Source organism: Corvus cornix, chromosome 5, assembly GCF_000738735.6.
Source record: "Corvus cornix cornix isolate S_Up_H32 chromosome 5, ASM73873v5, whole genome shotgun sequence".
NCBI lineage: Eukaryota > Metazoa > Chordata > Aves > Passeriformes > Corvidae > Corvus > Corvus cornix.
The window spans coordinates 23,830,729-23,851,514 of record NC_046335.1 but is presented as its reverse complement, the minus strand read 5'-3'; the positions used below and the strand labels follow the sequence as shown (position 1 = coordinate 23,851,514).

General features: G+C 39.2%; 2 protein-coding genes across 3 annotated transcripts in view; one reads left to right on the top strand and one right to left on the bottom strand.

The window, feature by feature from the left end:
• SEC23A (SEC23 homolog A, COPII coat complex component) overlaps window positions 1-8,575 on the bottom strand; it is a 28,208-nt gene extending 19,633 nt beyond the window's left edge. The window contains exons 1-7 of one of the 2 annotated variants that reach the window (XM_039552615.1): window positions 8,492-8,575; window positions 4,823-5,064; window positions 2,997-3,054; window positions 2,654-2,740; window positions 1,253-1,489; window positions 1,074-1,153; window positions 40-184 (exon numbers count right to left, since the gene is read on the bottom strand). In XM_039552615.1, coding sequence (XP_039408549.1) covers window positions 40-184; window positions 1,074-1,153; window positions 1,253-1,489; window positions 2,654-2,740; window positions 2,997-3,054; window positions 4,823-5,043 — 828 coding nt within the window. In that variant the 5' untranslated portion in view covers window positions 5,044-5,064; window positions 8,492-8,575. Of the gene's footprint in view, window positions 1-39; window positions 185-1,073; window positions 1,154-1,252; window positions 1,490-2,653; window positions 2,741-2,996; window positions 3,055-4,822; window positions 5,065-8,491 lie in introns of those variants that run through there. The other variant, XM_019282385.2, reaches the window with a different exon arrangement.
• A 3,120-nt stretch (window positions 8,576-11,695) lies between these two features.
• GEMIN2 (gem nuclear organelle associated protein 2) lies at window positions 11,696-19,892 on the top strand. The gene is made up of 10 exons (XM_039552567.1): window positions 11,696-11,860; window positions 12,367-12,451; window positions 13,650-13,739; window positions 15,697-15,756; window positions 15,928-16,038; window positions 16,622-16,666; window positions 17,362-17,430; window positions 18,728-18,838; window positions 19,048-19,106; window positions 19,430-19,892. The coding sequence occupies exons 1-10, from the start codon at window positions 11,739-11,741 to the stop codon at window positions 19,467-19,469; spliced, it is 792 nt and encodes a 263-aa protein (XP_039408501.1). The 5' UTR covers window positions 11,696-11,738; the 3' UTR covers window positions 19,470-19,892.
• Window positions 19,893-20,786: the final 894 nt, after the last annotated feature.

Below are 20,786 nucleotides of genomic sequence, written 5' to 3'. Positions count from 1 at the left end.
TTATCTACGTTTTAGCACAGCTGTAGTTAAAGCTATTACCTCAAGGAGTCCTACAGCTATAGACAGGGCCACTCCAGAAGAACGTAAGGGCCGTTTTCCTTGTGGAACAGGCCAAGGATCCCGCTGCAGTTCACCCAACAGATCAGTAAGATTCATATCAATTTTCTGCACTGGTTGCAAAAATCTAGAAACAAATACGTGGAAGTAGTTTAGATTTAAATTATTAAATAAAAATTTTATCAATTGCTCACTAGCAATGTATTAGACATGTATTTGAAATGTCTAATTCTAGATTCTAGTCTGAATTCAGAACAATGTCTCTGCTTCATCAAAATAAAGCAGTTTGGAATTACTACGTACACACTCAGCTTAAGAAGTTCAGCAAAGAGCTTGCAAAATTGAAACTTGCAGACTTAGAGATACCACCACTATCCAGAAAGAACCCTACCTAGTCAAAAGAACAGAGCAGGTGATGACCTATGAATCTCAAAAAGAAACATATTTCACTGCTTCAGTGACAATCAATGATCAGTAAGAAAATTAACATGCAAGATCTCTTTCATGCTGTTGAAGGAAGTCTACATATGCAGCTAATTTTTGCAAGGCAGAGATGGAAAAACTGTCTTTCTTTCTCGTAATTTTATAAATTCCTTCTATGTCACAGTGAAATACACAAGAAAATCCTGTAATTTCTGAATGAGAGACCAAAGGGGAGGGAAGAGGACTAGAAGAGGGAGAAAAAGGGAAGGCACAACTGGATATCTGCATAAGAAAGGGGCACTAAAGCATCTATTAACACTTTCCAGCACACCAGTCAACAGAAGCATCATTATTACTATTTATGTATCTATAACATGCCTCTCAAAACACTTCCAAAAATCATCCAGATAGTATTACTATTACCCATTGAGTATTTTCTTCCCAGTATAAATTGTAGGAAAGAACAGTCTACTAGTAAATTTGTGCCTGACCAAGAACTTTGGCTGTCAGTTTACTGTTTTCATGGTCATAAAACCTAGGTTTTCCAGTACATCAGTGTAGTCAAGGTACATTTTAAGATGTTTAAAGATTACCTGTTAGAAGGTGGTGGCTGCTGCACTTGAGGACCCCGACCAACTTGTGCAACAGCTACTTTTGTAAGCCCCAGCATTTCCTGTAGTCAAATAAATAAGATTTTATTACAAAATTTGTTTACAGACTATCTCACCATTAGCACCTTAATGATTTATTTTTGTTTGCCTCTGTTCATTACCTGAAGCTGTTTTGCAGAGAGGTCCTTTGTTCCTCTGAAGACATAACTTTTGGAAATTCCTTCACAGCCAAGCTCATGAACTTGCACCATTCGGCCAAAGGTAATGAGACCAACTAATGCCGTTGGTGGCAGAAGACTAAGGGACATTTGCATGGATTCCTTCAGAGCTTGCAAGTCTTCATCTTCCATGCATGTATCCACAACATAAAGAAATATCAACGGCATCTGAGGACCACGCTTTGAGAAACACAATTATAATCATATGAAAAACAGTATTTCTGGAGTACTTAAAGGATCAAAAACGAACAAGTAAGATACATCTCGTAAAAGTTTTAATTTAAATCATACCAGTAATGTGAATGTTCCATCTAATTTAACTCCCTCTCAATTAGTAATCAGGATCCAGAAAAAAAACCCTACCAAAGGGAACTCTGTACAAAAAGGAAATGCTTACTACAGAAGAAAAGAAAAAGTCCTTTCAGGAGTTGAGATAGTTTTGAAGCATGAGCCAATTACATACCTCTTTTAATATACAACGAGCTTTTATTGCTCCAAGGGAACATAACAATCATAAAGCTATTCACAATTATAAAATATTCTAGCCTGATGACATTCCATGGCATTTCACCTCAGAATTTTTTTCTAGAGACCATCTGTACTTTTTATTCTAGATAAATAATTTTGCTGTACTATGAGCAAACATTCTATTTACTTTGCATTACAAGAGTTGGCAAAAAGTATTCGTTCTTCCTTTGATTAAAATTTGTAAGGCTTCAGTGAGGATTCAGATTACAATTTGTCTCACTGAAGTCTTAAAAATTTTAATCCTCAAAAATGGAATTTGGAGATTAAAAATTTGCAATTGCAAATTTTTGCAATTTAGAGGTTTAGGTCTGTTTTTTATTTCTATAAAAAGCAACCTCTATCCTGAAAAAGGATGAATACTAGAATTCAAACACCTGAATTGAATATGTATTAGCTGTTGTCTCTAAACCAGGCAGCACTAAAACTAACTACTCATCATTCAAATACAAACCTAAATTCAAATGATTAATGAGGGGTGAATGAACAGTCCAAATCTGAATGACATTACTTCAGCAAGCAACAGAGGTAAGCAGCCTCCTGACACAAACATCAATTAAACTCATTGTAAAGAAACAGACCTAATAGAAGTATCACCTTTAGAGAACTCTCTTTTTCTTTGTTTTTTAAACCAGTCTTATTAGACATCCCAATGCTCAAATGTTTTCCTTTTCCAGCTGATGGCATCAATGCTCAATCTACTAACAAGCACACATATACTCACAGTCACTAAAGTACAGTGGAGAAGTAAAACCGAAATTTATTCTTTTTGTACACTGCAAGGCAATAGATGTTCAAGATTCTATTTAATGATTTTACCTGTACTACATATTCAATGCTGGAGAATTGAGGCAAAAGTTCAGCTGGCTGATTCATTTCAGATATGCCAGCATAAGTAGGGGGAAACTGCAAATAAAAACACAGAAATTAAATATAAATAAAAGATTACAATTTCTACAAAAGCGGAAAAAAAAGGACTTCTTTTCAACAGATATGCACTATTGCTGTGATTAAAAAAATCTCAATGCAGTGTCTGAAGATACAGTTGCACACTCCTGCTCTTGCTGTCAATTTCAGTTTGCAAATATAATTTGAAAAATCAAGATTTTCATTTCACCTTGTGAAAAGGATTTTCTATATGTTGAATGTTTTATTTTCTTACCTGGTTTCTCTGGTAACAAAAGTTGCAAGCCCAGAGTTTTGCTCGATAATCCACTTGGCTATAAAAATACAATAGGAAAAGTTTATATAGCCTAATCAATTCATTTTCCTCCACTGCCCCTAGAATACTTTTCTTTAAAATTTTAAAAAACACATTGACTTTGAAAAAGCTTCCTTCTAATATACTTTCTCCTAAATACCCTCATTACAAACTGAAAATAAGTGGAGCATTACACAGATATATCAGCCAAATTACTGTGTTTAGGGAAAAGGAATGGTCTTCAGGAAAAAGATGCAAATAAGAATGTAAAAATACAGGCTTCACGCCTATCTTAGAGCCTTTAGCAAATCTCTTTAACTCTACTTTCGTATTTTTCATCTTTTTCTGCCTCTGTCTATTAGTTGTCATGGTGTGGGACTATCCTGAATATACACTATGCCCTAAAAAACCAGGTTCCAACATAACAGTTATCTCTATAACAAAAACAACATTGTTTTCAATTGATGAGTCTACCTCCTTTTGCCTACATTTTTATTAGTATTCAGATAGTTTAAATAAAAAATGTAAATTCTATCTTCATGCCACAGAGATATCTTAACAAAGTCCTAATGACATCTTAAGGGAAAGTCAACTTAATAGTTCTCAATATGCACTTCCTGCTATTACATCTTGTCCTGTCTACAAGAGCAAATCTTCAGATAAGTCCCAGCATGCTGTAAACAAAACACAGATCTATTGCTATCTAATTCTCTTCACCAGTTATACAGGCTGCAAATTACCTAGCCCAAAGTGCCACAAAGGCTTCAAAAGTCTCCCCAAATTGAGTCTCCAATCACCCTTTCAGGGGGAAATAAAATCCAGTCATGACTTGCATACACAATACAGAAAAAATGTACACAGTTCCCTGTAATGTTGGCATCTGTCTGACCCTTTACAAGTTTGTCTTCTCACTGGTTTTCTTCCAGCCCTCAATAAAAGATAATGCTTCTGAAAAAGTTAACTGCAACTAGCCACTGCAGCTGTTTAATACTGAAACACAATTATACATCTGCTCTGAAGTTGTTTTTTCTCCCAGGCAGGGACAAGTTATTCGTAACATTAAATTTGCATCTACATCTGATGTTCTCTGACATCATATCTAATCTCTATCATTCAGGACCCTTCCCATGCCTATCAAACTCCAACTTAGAAATCATTCTGTTTCTTTTCCATACTTCTATGACAGGAATGACATATGAAACACCTTCTCTGCTTCCAACCCAAACTTACCCATGACTAGTCCACAATCATTTGAGCTTGTGCCAATATCACTCTTAAGCTTAAACAGCTTTCCACCCTCTTTTGTGCCTACTTCTGATGTTATCTGTCTATCGCCTTCTGCTTTGGTAAATTAAACCAGATAACCTGCTTTGGTCCACAAATGAACTAAGGTCAGTAATAAATGTAGTTTATTTCACTTGGAAATTAAACTATATCAGGGTCCAACTGTTCAAAAGATACAGTATTGTAACTTTTTACCCAAGTCATTTTCAAGAGGCAAAATGAAAGAGTATACTAACTCCCAAGATGTATAGTTCCAGAAAAATAACATACCTAATCAATAGTAAGAACATTGAAACTACTCACTAAATGAAAGCTATGTTTTAGGTATATATGTTACATATGCAAATCTATGTGCAGAACCTTCTAAGATCTGTAAGTCTGTGCTGTATAATGATGTGAGGAGTACTTGAATTTCCATACGCCAGATCTTTCACACAGTTCAGCTATCACTGTTCTCAAGATTCTAAGGCAAAGTACTGGAGTAACACATGCATTAGGTTTACCATAAGGGATTCAGAACAGCTCGGCACGTGGTCCTACTGCACAACACTGGCTCATACTGGATAGGAGGCAAGTCTGGCCGTTCCTTCAGTGGCGTGAAGAGGGCAGCCACCGGGACTACCATTCTTGTAGCTTCAAGACGACTTGAAGGCCAAACATTCCAGCTGAATCTAACTCCATCTCTGTCCTCATTCTGCTGGATAAATTCCAGGAAGGTTGTCATGGTCAACTTCTCCCTTTATCACTAAAATAAAATCATAACTGTTAACAGAATGTTGACATGCAAATATTTTTATCCACTAAATGCTGAATGCACTTAATGACAGTCACACATTCAAATACTGTAACTGAGTTACAGTCAATAAAACACTGAGAAACACTGAGAAGAGCTTCTTAAATCCTAAAAGCAATGAGCAGAATTCTAAGGGAAAACAAAATTTGTTTTCTAACTTTATTTTTGGTATCTCATGATGCAGTCTACATGCAAACATAAAGAAATAACAACATGATATTCCTACAGCAAAGCTAGCAAATAACTTTGTAAGAAATACAAGTGCCATATTCCAATACATTATCTACAAAGAAGCACTTTTCAACAATTCTTTGAATTCAAATTTACCATTTTGGGCATTGACCTAAGGCTTTCAAAATTTTCTGCTACGATTATTTACAAGCTGGAGGATGGGGGAGCACAGACACATCTGAAAAGCTCAACAGGTACCTGCGAATATCTGGGAAAGTTAGCAAGGAGCGCTCCCTCCCCCCAATCCCAAACTCCTCAGCTATAGACACACTGTTCCTAACTATCTGCTGCATGCTAGTACCTTTTATAGTACACATAGCACAGGTTTTTCCAAGAACTACAATATCTAAACTCACACTGCTTAATAATTAAGGATTTAAGCCTACATGAAACACCTAAGAGGAAGTAGTAATACTCCTTGATCTCAATTTATACTGTACAAAGTTAATGAACAGCTATTAGAAACACTGGAACCCTCCTGAACTGGGATTTAAATCAGGAATTCTCACAAGCACATTAATATTCTTAGTCCTGCCATTACAGACACTACAAGAGACTCCTAGAAACTCTCAATTTATCAAAACCTACCTCTATCAAAATTACACTGGCACTGCACCTTTAGCTTCTATGACAGCTAAAAACTTTCCAAGTTATTTTAAATTACAGGCTAACTTAATGGTTTTATTTTAATCCTGACTTTTAAGAAAACAGATTAACAAAATACACAAAGCAAAGGGAAGTGCTGCATTTCACAGTTAATATCCTTAGGAAATAATCAACTCCCAATATTTTAATGGGCATGTCTTACTGATCTTAGGAGCAAATCTGCTCCTATCTAGACATGTCATGGCAATTACAACACAGGGAGCGTGAGGGACTTTGTGCATAAGAGCACTTCCACCATTGCTTTTACTCAAACTTCTGCAAAGCCATTGGGCAGGGGACAAAACTGAGCAAAAGAGAAAATATCTGAAAGTTGTAATTACTACAGAAAAATCAGAGACAGAAATTAACTCAGCTAAGAGAGGAAAGAACAGCCTGGCATTTGAAGAGAATATAGAATTTAAGAAATTTCTCTCCTAATAAATCAAAATCCATCCATGTTTTGTAAAAAATTGGAAGGAACACTATCTCTGAAAAATGGGGTACTGATGGAAGAATCTGCATGAGGCAACTATCTCCACTATAACCACAAACTAAACAATCTGTCCATCTAAAAATTATTTCCTGAGAAGACAGAGAAAATTGCAACTTAAAGCTATTTCACCCATTCTGTAGCATCAGCTACAGAGTTCACCAAATCCAGCTCCAAACACTGCAACGTGTCACACTTTCTGTACTGGACTTCAAAGCATTTTCTCCACATTTTATTCTACGTTTGAAATGGCTGTACCTGGATATTACTTTCACCACTCAGTTACTGCTCCTTAAAGGGCAACGTACAAACACCAGTGTGCACTGAGTAATCACGTGCACACACATACATAAAGGATTTGTTGGATTTACTGAGTTAAATACTGTTATTTTCTAGTAAAGTATGGATTTCCTATTAGGAAGGCAAAAGTGGCTAACAATCAAGTTCTCCTCCACCTTTTCTTCTATTCTTTTCAAGAGCCAATAATGTTTACCTCTTGGTCTGACAAATTACACTCAGTACCATTGTTATAGCTATGCAGACACATTTTCTGGGATGGGTGTGGAGATGCATTATACAAGAACAGCAAACCCTCCTGGCCTACAGGGTACACAACAAATTTCGGACACCTGAATGCCACAAAATACACACTGCCCACCTCGGAAAACCACAGAGAAGGGATTTTCGGAACAGCTGAATAGCAACAGTTCCCACATTGGAGTGGCACTGCTTTACTTTTGCCGTAGATTACGATATCCAGAAAAAAACAGAAGTCCTTTGCTGGCTTGCTTCCTCCCTCCCACTACTAAGGCTGAATGTACCTGCACCATGACAATTTCAACTGTGTCTCACAAAAGAAGCCACTCTTGAATTGCATTGAGAGTCACTGGTTGACTATCAGCACCTTTAAACATTTATACATCACAGATAAATGTGTCCCAATATAGAATATCCCAGAAATAATATCCCCTAATCTTTGCATGCATATACAAACAAAATCAAAACATTTCTCTCTACGGCATTGTAAGAGCTCCAGCACAGACAGACTGAAGTCCCTCATAGGACCATGTGTTTAAATACCACTAAATGAGTACAGTTCATTGCACACTTTTCTTACAACACACCTATTCTTTCCGTTTATTATGCACTAACAGCCCGGTAAAAGAGATTAATAATAAACCTTTAATTAATTTTTTATGCCCAAATCACATATCAGATACAAACCTATTTCAGTTCCAAGAAGGAACTAAAATATACGAGTAGAATGATTTAAATAGTCATCTAAAGTAAGGTGCTGACAACATTTTCACCATTCAGACGCAGTCATCCTCCAAATCTGCTTTCCCAGACCTCTCGCTGAGAACTTTTGTTTTTAAACAACCAGGGTGTATCATAACCTACCTAAATTAAAAAATAAACACGTACTCAAAAGCAGCAGGGCCTGCATTTCTTATAGCTTTATCTACACGGCAAGGCACCCCCGTCAGTGGCACAGCGACGTAGGTACAGCAGAACTCCGGGACAGGAGCACCACAGGCGCTGCCGGCGAGAGCCGCCCTTTAGCCCCGGCCGTGAAAAGGCCGTGCCGCGCCGGCCCTACCCGAGTGCCGGCAGCCCCGGCCGAGCTGGAGGCTGCTGGCGGCCGCTCGCCCAGCCCCGACCCGGCGGGCGCTCCCCTCCGCACGGGAAGGGCGCTCGCACCCCCGGCCCGGGAGGCCGCGGACAGTGCTAACCAGCCGCCGGCGGTAGCCCCCGACCCTCAGGCCGCCGGGGGCCCCGAGAGCAGTTTCGGGCACCCGGGGACACCCCACTGCCAAGAAGGGGACGCGGGGAGCTCCCACCACGCTCGCTCCAGGCCCGGCAGCCGTGCGGGGCCCCGCGGCCCGGGTGCCCCCCGTGCCTCCCAGCGCGGGGAGCGGGGCTGCCGCCTCTCCGCGCCGCGGCACCCCAGCTCCGCCGGCTCGGGCTCCCCGCGCCCTGCGCTGCCGCCTCAGCCCTGCCCTGCCCGCTCACCCGCGTCCCGGCCGCCGCCGCCGCTCCCGCTGTGCTCGCTCTCCCCGCCCGCCCGCTCGCAGCCGCCCCGGCGCTGCCGACGCATCAACATGGCTGATGGGAGAGTCCGCGCCACGTCAAGGGGCAGAGAGCGGGGGCGGGCTGAGCTCCGCCGCTCCCCCGCCCCCGGGGCACCCCGCCGGCGCCCCACGGGCCTCCCCGGCCAGCGCGGCGGGGCCGGCCTCAGCCATCGCACAGCTCTGATCGTCGCTTCGCCGCCTTGACGGTTCGTGCTCGCGTGTGTGTGTTCTCTGCCCTGTTTGGCTTTCTTCTAAAGGTCGGTCGTCTGCATCTCGATCCCAAATCCGTTCAGGAAAAAAGGCGTCCTGACCACGGGGAGCAGTTTTGCTTTCTCTCCCCGCCGGCAGCGCTCGGCTCCCCCGTGCTGCGCCTGTGCCCGCGGGTACCGGAGCTGCTCTGTCCGCTGCTGCTCTGTCCGGCATGGAATTTCTCCGGGCCGAAACAGCCGCGCTTCCGGGAGTCCTTGAGCTCACCCTGCTTGTTCCCATCTTCCACCATGTGTACTTACGGCAACTTTTTAATCAGGAAGATTGTTTGCGTGTTTCTTCTGAGTGCCTGGAAAAAAAAAATACATTGAAATTATATTCCTGGTGGGTTTTAGCCTGAAACAATCCTATATCTCGTATTTAATAAACATTTAATACATGTTTGTTTACTGTCTGTACAATAACTATCACATAGCCATTACTGTATGGGTTTGTCCGGGTTTTTTGTTAGTGTGGTCAGCTTTTTATCCCAAACGCAAGTTATAGTGACTCTTCGGTTTCAGGAATTATTTTTAATAAGCCGGTCATGAAAGGCCAGAACAGTAACTTCTATCTTTCCTGATACATCTTAGTGCAACTAATTCAGACATGGGGGAGGACTGAAAAACATTCTGCTGACTGACTGCCATATCCTCCTTCAATGCAACTTGGAAAACATTCTGTGACCACCAACCAAATATAAATGACTAAAACAACCTTATTCTCTTTTCTAATATGTCAAATGTGATTATGATAGAATTTCTTTGCCATTACTATCTCCAGTGTGGTTTACCAGTCCTCTTCAGTCTAAAAACATGAATAGGTAAACAACAGCGGAATTTATGGGAGGGATTTTTAATTTCCTCATCCACAAATCTCACTGCCGTTTGTGGGAGTGTTAAGCTTGCCAATGACATGTAACATCCTCACTCTGAACACAAAAGAGGAAAAAAAAAAAAAAGACCAACCCCAGAACATGCCGAACATCAAACAGATGCACAGAAGGTGACTCAGTGTGATACCTTCAAAAGTATTCAAATACCTTGTGAAATATTTTCAGAAAATTACCTTGAAAAGAGGCAAGTCCTGAAGTAGGACTGCAGGATATGAACTGTATAAATGAGAAAAAGATACAACTGACATGTAAAGACACTCAAAGGGCAAGAAGGGAAAACAGGAAAGTATACTACTCTGAAAGTTCACTACAAATAAAAGATATTCAGTATTTTTAATTAGTCTTTAGCACAATTAAATTTCATTACATAAGAACTCAATCCAGTGCTCTAAACTTAAAGAAAAGTCTTGCAGCTGTTACGATGATGCAAACCACAGAGAAAATCAAGGAGAAAGAAAAAAGTAGAACAGAAAATACATATATACTCATTATAAGAAAATATTTTGTTAGCTGCCCATACCATATTAGAATGTAGATTGAAAGCATTTTAATTTTTCATAATGCAGAATTTATGTGGGGGGTTTTTGGGGTAGCCAACAGGGAATATCCGTTAATGCAGCTCACCCTTTCTTTGGAAAAGTACTCTTCCTTAATACCTAAGCAGTTGAGGAGAAAGAATATACATTTCCAGTTTCATCATCTTCTTTCTCCACTGAGTCATATTTACTACCATTGCATCAGCATTGTTGATAAGACATGTTAGGAACAATTTTATTACCTGTTGAAGACTATCTGTAATAATTAAAAATATGTTGCTTTATTTAAAAAGTATCAACAAAAAGTTCCAGAAAAGGTAATCTAAACATAGAAATTATATTTAAAGTGTATTTATATCTGTGCATTCTCTTTCTGTTCATAGTTCTTGACTTTACAACAAATAGGAAAAATAAGTTCTGAATATTACTAAAGTATTAGAAATGAACTTTTTATAGCTGGACTCACCAAAGTTTTTATCTTGATCATCAGTCAGCCTTTCCAGAGTTATCACTGTAGTCTTAAGCAGGTTTTATTTCTAGTGGTGTCTGCAATTGCTGCATACTCAACTCGGACATTAGATCCGGGTTTCAGAAATAAAACTCCCTGGTACACGTAGGTGCTTTTGGAAACACCCTAAAACAAACAAAAGCCATTGGAGAGGAGGAGTTAAGGCAGGTGTTTATTTAGAACTGCTAAAATACAGATGTGCAGGGGATTAAAAAAAAAAGCATTGCTTTTTTTTGAACTTATGTTAGAAGTATCTAAAACTACTGTGATATAGTAGATCTAAACTGACTTTGCTGCAGAACTAATAGGAAAGATAATATACTGACTGACATTTTGTGTAACAGGAATAATACACAGTGTAAATGATTACAGCATCATCCTTCCGCTTTTTTATCCTACGTGAAAAACAATGCCCCTTTGTGGAAATGCTACCTTGCTTTCTGGCATGTGGGTGCTCCCACATAATAGTTTTCAGATAAACCAATACAGCAACAACTCAGACATTGACCCTTCCAGAATCGGAACTCCATGTAAATTTATAACCATTAACTTTTATGTAACTGACTTTAATCACAGATCTCAAAGCATTTCAAGGAAGGGACAAGTATTATGAATACTGGGTATTCACAGGTAAAATAAGAGAGTACTAACGGGTGAGCGTTGAAGAACCTCTTGTATTATAATAATGGCACAGGGCCTAATGAAAGAAGTCATTAAAGGTTTACACCTCTTCACCACAAAAATAGGCCTAGTTTGATAGGCAGTGAATTGGCAAACCCCTTTCTGCCACTGCTCTTTGGCCAAATTTCTTTTATTCTCCTCCGGTGGTTTCCAGGGCAGCCAAGATGCCCGGAGCAGGGGGCGACACCTCAGAGCGCAAGGCCAGGGCTCCCGCATCGGGGCGCACGGCTCGCCCGCCGCCCGCGCGCCGCCCGGCCCCGCCCCGCCGCTCTCGCGAGAGCTGCGGCAGCCGGGCGGGCTCTGCCGCCGGGGCGGCGCGGCCATGGATTCGGGTGTGGAGGAGTTGATGCCGCGGCTGCTGCCTGTGGGCGACTGTGACCTGGCCGAGGACTTCGACCCCACCGTGCCTCCCAGGACGCCCCAGGAGTATCTGAAGCGCGTCCAGTGAGTGGCGGGGCGGACGTGCCGGGGCCGGCCCGTCACCTCCCCGCGAGAGCGGCGCGGCCGCCGGTGCTGCCCGGGCCGGGCTTCGTGTCGGGGCGCGCCGGGGCGGCCGTGCGGTGCTGCCCTCGGCCGGTATAGTCGGTGTTTTACACACCTGCAGGAGGGGCAGGTACCGACCTCTTTCCTCCCGTGACCGGTGACAGGACTCGAGGAAACGGCATGAAGCCGTGTCTGGGGAGGTTTAGGCTGGATGTCAGGAAAAGGTTCTTCACCCAGAGGGTGGTTGAGTACTGGAACAGGCTCCCCAGGGACAGCACCAAGCCCGACAGTTCGAGAAACATTTGGATAGCGCTCTCGAGCACAGGGTGTGATTTCTGGGGTGTCCTGTGCAAGGATTTGGACTCAATTGGTCCCTCCATGATTTTATGAGTATTTCAGAGACATCCGGCATATATTGACCTGTTACAGGAAAGAAAAAATGCAGCCCACTTGATTCTGTCTTGTAGGATTGAAGCAGCTCGATGTCCTGACGTGGTCGTGGCACAGATAGATCCAAGAAAATTGAAAAAGAAGCAGACAGTAAACATTTCAGTAAGTTTGAGAGCTTTTACACGTTTTGAGATGGAAAAAAAAAGGAGAAAGGTGTTACTATAATGATGTTTGTATTAATTTTGGGGAGTCATTGGCATAACTAAATAGCACTGCTAGATTCTAAAAGCATCTACAGAGTTAAATGTCTGTGTTTGAAGAAACCCCTGCTCAGCTGCTGGGTAACAGTAGTCTTTTTAACTGATTAAATTGATAATCCCCATACTATTTGATATACAGCAGACTATTTTACTGTCTGAGGAAATCAAATGTTGCATTGAATTTTACAATTATTTTATCATAAAACCTGCATAAATTTTAGAAGAAAGGTATCTCCATACCTGTGTTTGGGTTTAAGTCTCTATCTAGCATAAGGGTAGTAAGTGCAGCTAAGTTTTACTTAAGTTAGATTAAATTCTAGCACCACTTCTTTCCTTCTGGAAGGAATATTTTATTGGAATTTCCTTACTGTTGAAGCAGATTTTTCTGTTGTTGCATTGCCCTGCCAGCTTGGTTTTTAATCTACTTTCAAATAGTTCAAGAGACCAAGTTTGCCTTTCTCCAATGAAAACGATGTAATCTGAGATTTCACTACTAGATTACTCAAACTTTCTAGTACTGGCATGACCTTGTAACTTCTGTAGCCATTCTCTTCATCTGTCTCATCTGTGTAGTGGTATTCTTAAACACTTGTAGAAATATTTTAATTTGTTTAATAATTCTTTCATGCTAATCTTTAAAGAGGTTATATCTACTTAACTATCAGACTTAATTTCCTAGATGGTTTTGTGGTCTTCTGTCTTCCTCAACTTACTATCTTGACAAGCAGAATGCCTAAGATTGATCCCATCTGTCCCAGATAAGGCAACAGCATCCTGCTTTTTATGAGCAGGGAGATTAAAGCAGATCAATTGCTGAAAGGAAGACCTTAAGTAATTCTTTGACAACGTATTTTGAACATTTAGTTTTTCTTCTTATGTACATATGAGAAGAGTCAAACAGTATGTTTTGTCTAAACCAAATTCTTAACTCAGTCTTGGATGTGGTCATGAAATTACCTTTCTTAGATGAAGATTTAAAGGATATTGTTTAGCTGACAGTATTGTTTAGCTGACAGTAAACATTTACTGATTCTCTTGTTCTTAAGGATTCTTCTTATAAAGCTCTCTTTACATTATAATTATTGCCAGTGTTTTCTCAGATTTCCGGATGTCAGCCTGCTCCTGAAGGATACTCTCCAACGCTCAAGTGGCAGCAGCAGCAAGTGGCCAATTTCTCAGCTGTTCGTCAGGTACAAGATAGTCTGTGAGGAGTCTGGCACGGTCTAGATAGAACATACCTGTGCTTTACAGGGGACAATTTTACGTCTGGTATAGAAATGTTATGATTTTGTAGCAGGATAGATGTTTATAGGCAAGTTTTAAGTTCTTGAAAGCTAATTGAGCATATACTGTGTGGCTTTTAAACCTCTGATAAAACTCTTGAGAGTCATGTTTAAGAAATTATCCTTCAACAAAAATGTGTCAGTATTTAGATTAAATGATACGGCATAGTTGAGGAAGGACAAAAACCCCTATGATGTTATGCAGTTATATTAAAACCTAGTGCTAGCAGGAAATGTTCTGCCAAACTCAACATTAACTGAGAACCAAGTGGATTCTAACCCATCAGGAGATTCATAAAGCTCATTTACACAGTCCATTTAGGAATCTGTTGATAGAAGTGGCAACCCATTATGAAGAGAAATACTGAATTGGTAAAACATATTTGTAAGGTTGTAGAGTTAGCACAGACTTTAATCTTTCATGACACATTTGCACCCTGCTTGAAATAACACAAGAACAGAAAATTAAGCAGTCTCAAAGGGTAAAGGTTGTAAGTTCAGCTAAGACTTACTAAAGTTTTAAACTGAAGAAGGGTCGAATTAGATTAGATATACAGAAGAATTTTTTTACACTGGGGGTGGTGAAACACTGGTACAGGTTGCCCAGAGAGGGGTAGATGCCCCATTGCTCAAAACACTAAAGGTCAGGTTGGATGGGGCTCTGAGCCTGATCTAGTTGAAGATGTCCCTGCCCATGGATGAGGGGTTGGACTAGATGGCCTGTGAAGGTACCTTCCAACCCAAATCTTTTTATGATTCTACTATTCTCTACACATAGTTCAAACAGGGTCAAATGGAAAATATAAGATGTAGGTAGAGATCATTTGTTATTTCAGTGCTGCAGACAGCATGTTTACAGTGCATTGGTGCTGCACTGTAGGAGTATCTCAAGCACTGAGGTGGGACCAACTGAGCTGGAGCTGCTCTACCACTGAACTCTGCATGAGCTCATATACCATGTGTTTTTCAGGGAGGAAAATTAGTGAAGGAGCAGATCTGTACTACTGCATCTACATTGTAAACAGTAACTGAGCTAGCCCATTTCTGCAAGGGATCACATTGCATCCTGTGTATTAGGCATAATCTAAGGTTTTAGCAAAACTAAGGAGACTGACATCTAAAGGCTTATTCACTGTATAGGTATTCTTTTATGCTCAAATCAATTGTCTTCTCATCTGTGCCAGAATTAACACTGTGAAGATGAGACTATCCTAAAAAGTATTTAAAACCAGAAAAGAGCATCAGAATTCACTTGTTCAACCACTGCATCAGCTGCTGTTTCTTAGAGCGTTTTTAGTGGTCTTTTATACAGCTACAGTAACAACTGGAGTGGGAGAAAAATTTCTACAGAACAGTTACAGCTCTCTACAAGTAACTGTCAAGCAGGCCAATCTGTCTTAACACAGGATTCCTGCCAGGTAGAAGAAATGTGCTAAGAAAGTACATTTGCCTTCATTAAAACAATTCTGTAGACCTCTGATACAGATACAGACCACTGCTGGAAATAGGACATTGCCTTTATGTGTGCTTTTGGATTAAATCAAAGTGGGTTTTTTCTTAAGGTTGTTCTAACCAGAAAAGTCTAGAAGACTATTAAAGCTTACTACCTCAGCTTAACCTTATGTAACAGACTTCAAAATGCCTTCAGCTTTAACTTCCAAAAACCCAGCATGAGCATCGTAATTACATTTCTGCTAAGAGGCATGGGAAATACTTAGCCAGTTGTGCTGGCTCTAAATCCACTAATTTATAGAAAGTCATAAAATATACTTTTCATACATTTTAAGAATAATGAAAAGCTTTTATGGTTAGGATAAAATAACTGCAGAGTTAACTGTGATTTAGCTTTGTTTTAATTACTCAGAGCCTGAACAAGCACAGGAATCACTGGCGGTCACAACATTTGGACAGCAATGTTACTATGGTGAGTAGAATTCATAACAGCGCTCTGTGGTTTGCTTTCGCAGTTATTAAATCCACGGTTAATCTTGCTTTATAGTTTCATGTAACAATTTATGAGTATTATCAAGTCTTTTCGCCAGTGTCTTCAAGATAACAGTATCACACGGTTTTAATTTATTTTTATTTACTTCAGCCAAAAGCAGAGGATGAAGAAGGCTGGAAGAAATTCTGCCTGGGTGAAAGAGTATACTCAGAAATAGATGCACTATCTGATAATGAAAATTTAGGAATTGATTACATGAAGGTGAGTATAGGACTTCTATTTAATTTTCAGCAGCGATTTTCTAGACTAACTGCCAGAAACAATCCTCTGTTTATTACCACTTTGTGCTAAATAGAAAGTAGGAGGCTCTGGTGAGCCCAGCAAGTCCCATTTTACATTCTTTTTAAGCAGACACTGAGTGAAGCAGAAAATAAGTCTATGTCTTCAGTCAAAATTTGAAGCATTTCTTCATCCGTTATCAGCTGAAGTCACTACTTTGTTCTCACTGAACCGAATGGAAGCTTTCTTCGTAGTCTGCTTTAGTGTTTTGTTGCACAGTGATACGTGCTTACCCTCCTCATACGTGTTACCCTACAAACATGTTCTTCACTGCATCATTTTGAAAAAACAAAACTTCAACAAATAACAGTAGAAGCAAGGTGCTCTGATACTTCACTGGACCTTAAACTTTCTTGAAGATACTTTTCTAATAAATTTCAAAGCTCAGAACAGACTTCAAAATCACTGCAAGTGTCTGAACATCAAATTAAAATCTTAGTATGTTCTAAATTAGAACAAAAATGTTTGTGATAATGGTTGCATTTTCCAACTTGATTTCTTTCAGGTGGGCTTTCCCCCTTTGTTAAGTATTGTAAGCAGGATGAATCAGGTGAGCCTACCTTTTAGAATCATATCATGACATTGCCTAAATCATTATTTCTCATATTCTGTCTGTTGCAGAAGGCTTATCTATTTTTCTTTGCCTAGACAATTCTTTATTACAAATTCTATTAACTGTACACTTAGAAAGAAAACACGTATTCATTATCTCACATTCAGCTACAAATAACTTTACTAGCAAAGATTTTTCATGACTAGTTCTGAAAGTATTTTGTTGTTGTAATTTCTCTATAGCACATTTAATGTTTGAATTTTTGCTGAATGCCCCAACAGGTGCTTTACAATGTTTTAAAATTTCTCATTTAGTGTTTTAAGTGCAGTCCTTCAATTTGTTTGTGAAATTCTATGTACATTGCAAAGCTAGAAGAATCACACATTTCCTTTACTACATTTCCTACTTGCCACCATTATATACAACCAACCAGTCAGTGCAATGTCTCTTTCCTAATCTGTAGCTACTTATCCATAACTTTTCACTTACACAGAAACTTAATTCATTTCATAGAAAATTCTTTCCAAAAAGTGGTACTTTAACACTTACTTTACTCTTATATGTAACTTCAACCTGGAATAAATACTGTAGAGTAGAAATACTTTTTCTATAATAAAATCCTTCAGCTAGAAGGGCAGCAAAGCAAAACATTGCAGATACTGTATTGTCTCTTTCTTGTTCCTCTTTTGAAGGCAACAGTAACCAGTGTCTTAGAATACCTGATAAGCTGGTTTGGAGAGAAAAAATTTACTCCAGAACTGGTAATTTTTAATTTATTCTAACTACTTGCACATGAATGCATTAAACAAAGAATAAATTGTTTGCAGTTTTCTATTATTTTAATTTTCTAAAGAGTTCTCTAGATGGTTGTATCATATTCTTACTTTCAAAACATTCTTGATTAGATACTAAAATGAGTATTTACAGTTGTTTTTGGAAGGCTGAAATTACAAAACATAACAGATACAGACATTAAAAGTACTGCCCAAACCCCCTCCCATTTGTATCACTTGCCACACTAACTTAAGCCACGAGACTCAATTAGTACCAACATTTAGGAGAGGAGAAAGACCGCAGCAGCTTTGGTTCTGTCAGGGTGCTGCACACTATTTACCAACACCTCCAATTACAGTGTGCTGGCAAAGACACATGGAATCTTTCCACATGCAGCACAGACCAGAAAGCTTAGCTGCATTCACGTGGTGACAAATGAATCCTACTAAGAACTCCTGAGTAACAGGCTACATTGGCATGGAGTTTGGCCACAACTAGACTGACTACCTGCGTAATGGCATCATATCTACAGAAGACCTTGGTGGATGCAGCTCATCTCCTTCAGTACCACAAAGCAAAAGAGTAATGAAAAATTACATGACGCTTAGCATAGTTTCACTATTTTTTTTCAGTCACTTCAAGGCCTTTCATGTTCTGTCCTTTCCTGTGTAGGACTGTTTTCTTTTTAACCAGTATGTTGCAGAGGATGTGTACATTGACCTTTAGTTTAGTCCCACAATGAAGGCCACTAGACACTGCAATTAAATTAAGAAATTAGACTGGTAGCAGAAATTAAGTTTGTAAGAATGCAGTAGAATTCAGTGATGTAAAACTCAAAAGGACATGTTTTCACAGTTCAGATCTTAAAGCAGATCTAATCACTAATTCCACAACGATCTGAGTTCACACATTCAGTCTTCAGGAATGTTTTTTCACTGATTGTGAAGTTAAAAATTAATAGCCAAGTAATAATGTTTAGATATTACTAAAATAATCCTTCCTTCGGACTGTAATAGTGGCAGCTGTAATAATTTATACCTTGGCCAGCATTCCAAAAAAATGCCAGGAACCCAGGAGTAGTACTCACAAGAATCTTACCTAGAGACACAAAACTCTCTACCAATTAGTGTCTAATGCGGTTTTCAAAATTCAATTATGGCATATAGCACTTGAATGTAATTTTGTTTTGAGACCTACACTCCCGTCCTGTTCTGTATAACATGAATTGCTTGAATCTTCAAGGAAATGCTCAAAATTAACATTTTGTTACTTGAATCCTCACAGGGTAGATGGCTTTATGCACTGTTGGCATGCCTTGAAAAACCTTTGCTACCTGAAGCTCACTCTCTTATTCGACAGCTGGCAAGACGATGCTCAGAAGTCAGGGTACTGGAGGTAAAGATTTAATATAACTGTGCAAAGAACTTGGTGAGTTTAGCAGGTAAGGAGGATCATTTTTCAGAAGTCTTAATAATTTATTTTTCATGTCCTAAGTTTGCTTGAGAATGAAGGGAAGACTACAAATACATACAACTGGCATCTAATAGCTTCTCTATTTGACACAGGTAACAAAAGAATTGTTGTAATATTAATCTCTTTTCCAGGAGAGCAAGAATGAAGAACAAATATCAGCTCTGAACTTGATAATCTGCTTAGTTAGCAGGTAATACAAATTATACACCTAAACCAGTAATGTATGTCCAGCATAAATGTGTGATTATTTGTACTTAACCTAAATCCTTTTAAAAGTGAAAGTCTAAAAGTACTCTGGGCCAATGCAGCAAATACACTTAGCTAAAATGACTTAAGATAAACCTAAGAGTAAAGTAAGCTTATTCCTTTCTTCAGATGAGCCCCCTGAACCATAAAGCCATAATTATGATAGCGACACTAAAAGATGAGCTAGAAAGCAATGGGTCAGACAACTTGAAGTGAGGAATATGTTGCATACTGGAGATTTCTTACCATATTCCACTTCATTCCTAGGTACTTCGATCAACGGGACCTGGCTGACGAGCCTTCCTAGGCTGTTTTGAGAACATCCAGTATTTTGCATTGCCATAGTACAAACAGCATTATCAGAGTTAGCAGCAAGACACCGCACTGTTCAGACCTGAAGTACTACACAGTCCCTTCAGAACACCCTCATGCTAATGCATTTGGGACAGCTGTGAATAACTTTAGCTGAGTTTTAGCTGAGATGGTCAGTGTCTCCAATACCATCACCACCATCATTGTAAAGTGGTAATTGAGGTGTCCAGCATCATCTCTCAAGCTCTTGTCTTGGTAAAACTACATTCTTGGTTAGGAACTTCTACAATCTGAGTAATCTATGCACACTGCTATTAGCTGAAGTCTGAGATTACATTACAAATTATTATTCTTTTTCTAACAGACTTATTGAGGGCTTTTTAAATAAAACTAAAGGATTTTAAAGACTGTTCCTAAACATTGTGTGTTTTCTCACTCTATATTATTTAACAGCAACCTTACTATAGAAATCTGTACAGTTAGGGCTGAATGTGTTTTTTCAAGTTTTGGTGCCTGAGCTCTAGCACTGCTTAGCAGCTCAACTATAGCCAGCACGTTACTGAAACAATTGTTTTAGTAAAATGTAAACATTACTACTTCTTGAGTAATAATACCATTTTTAGTAAACAGTTGCAGAAACCAGTGAAAATTACATACTTTTAGAATAAATGCTTTTAGAAGCATTTATTAACAGAATGAACAAATTTATTTTCTCTATGGTTATCTTGTCAAATGCATTGCCTTGCTTATTTATATATATTTAATATGGAGTGCTTTGCCAAGAGGATCAACATCTAACTGGTACATAGATGACCCTCTAGTTCCAATAGTCTTCAACAATTAAAAGAACTATGCATTCAGCTGATAGCAGCAGTATTAACAGTATTAAATGACATCTGATTTCTGTGCATTGTACAATTAAAATCCCCCTCCTCACAATTTAAAATAATAATTAGCCATAACCAGTTATTGATACATCATTAATATGTCTTTGAATGATTGGCATTCTTGCCTGTGGAATGGTAGTCTTAGGCATCAAGTGAACAACCAAAGTGAATGACAATAACAGAATGTTAATTCTGGAGATGCAAGTAACAGATTTTGCACATGTTGAGTGTCTACCCCACTGTAAGTGCCTAAACGGGATGACATTGAAATGTCCATCTACTAGACATACAGTGTGAATTATTTCTAGTCTCTTTAGTAACATTTTCAACATGTTAAAAGCAGAATGAATTGGCAGCTGAAGAACCTATGAAATGCAAGAATACTACCTAGCTACTTCTCCAGTCCTACAACTCCAAACAAAACT

Coding starts and splice junctions, on each gene's coding strand:
- GEMIN2 (XM_039552567.1), top strand. CDS start 11,739: ATGGATTCGGGTGTGGAGGAGTTGATGCCGCGGCTGCTGCCTGTGGGC. Junction 15,757..15,927: donor TGGACAGCAATGTTACTATG/GTGAGTAGAATT, acceptor TATTTACTTCAG/CCAAAAGCAGAGGATGAAGA. Junction 18,839..19,047: donor CAGAAGTCAGGGTACTGGAG/GTAAAGATTTAA, acceptor TCTCTTTTCCAG/GAGAGCAAGAATGAAGAACA.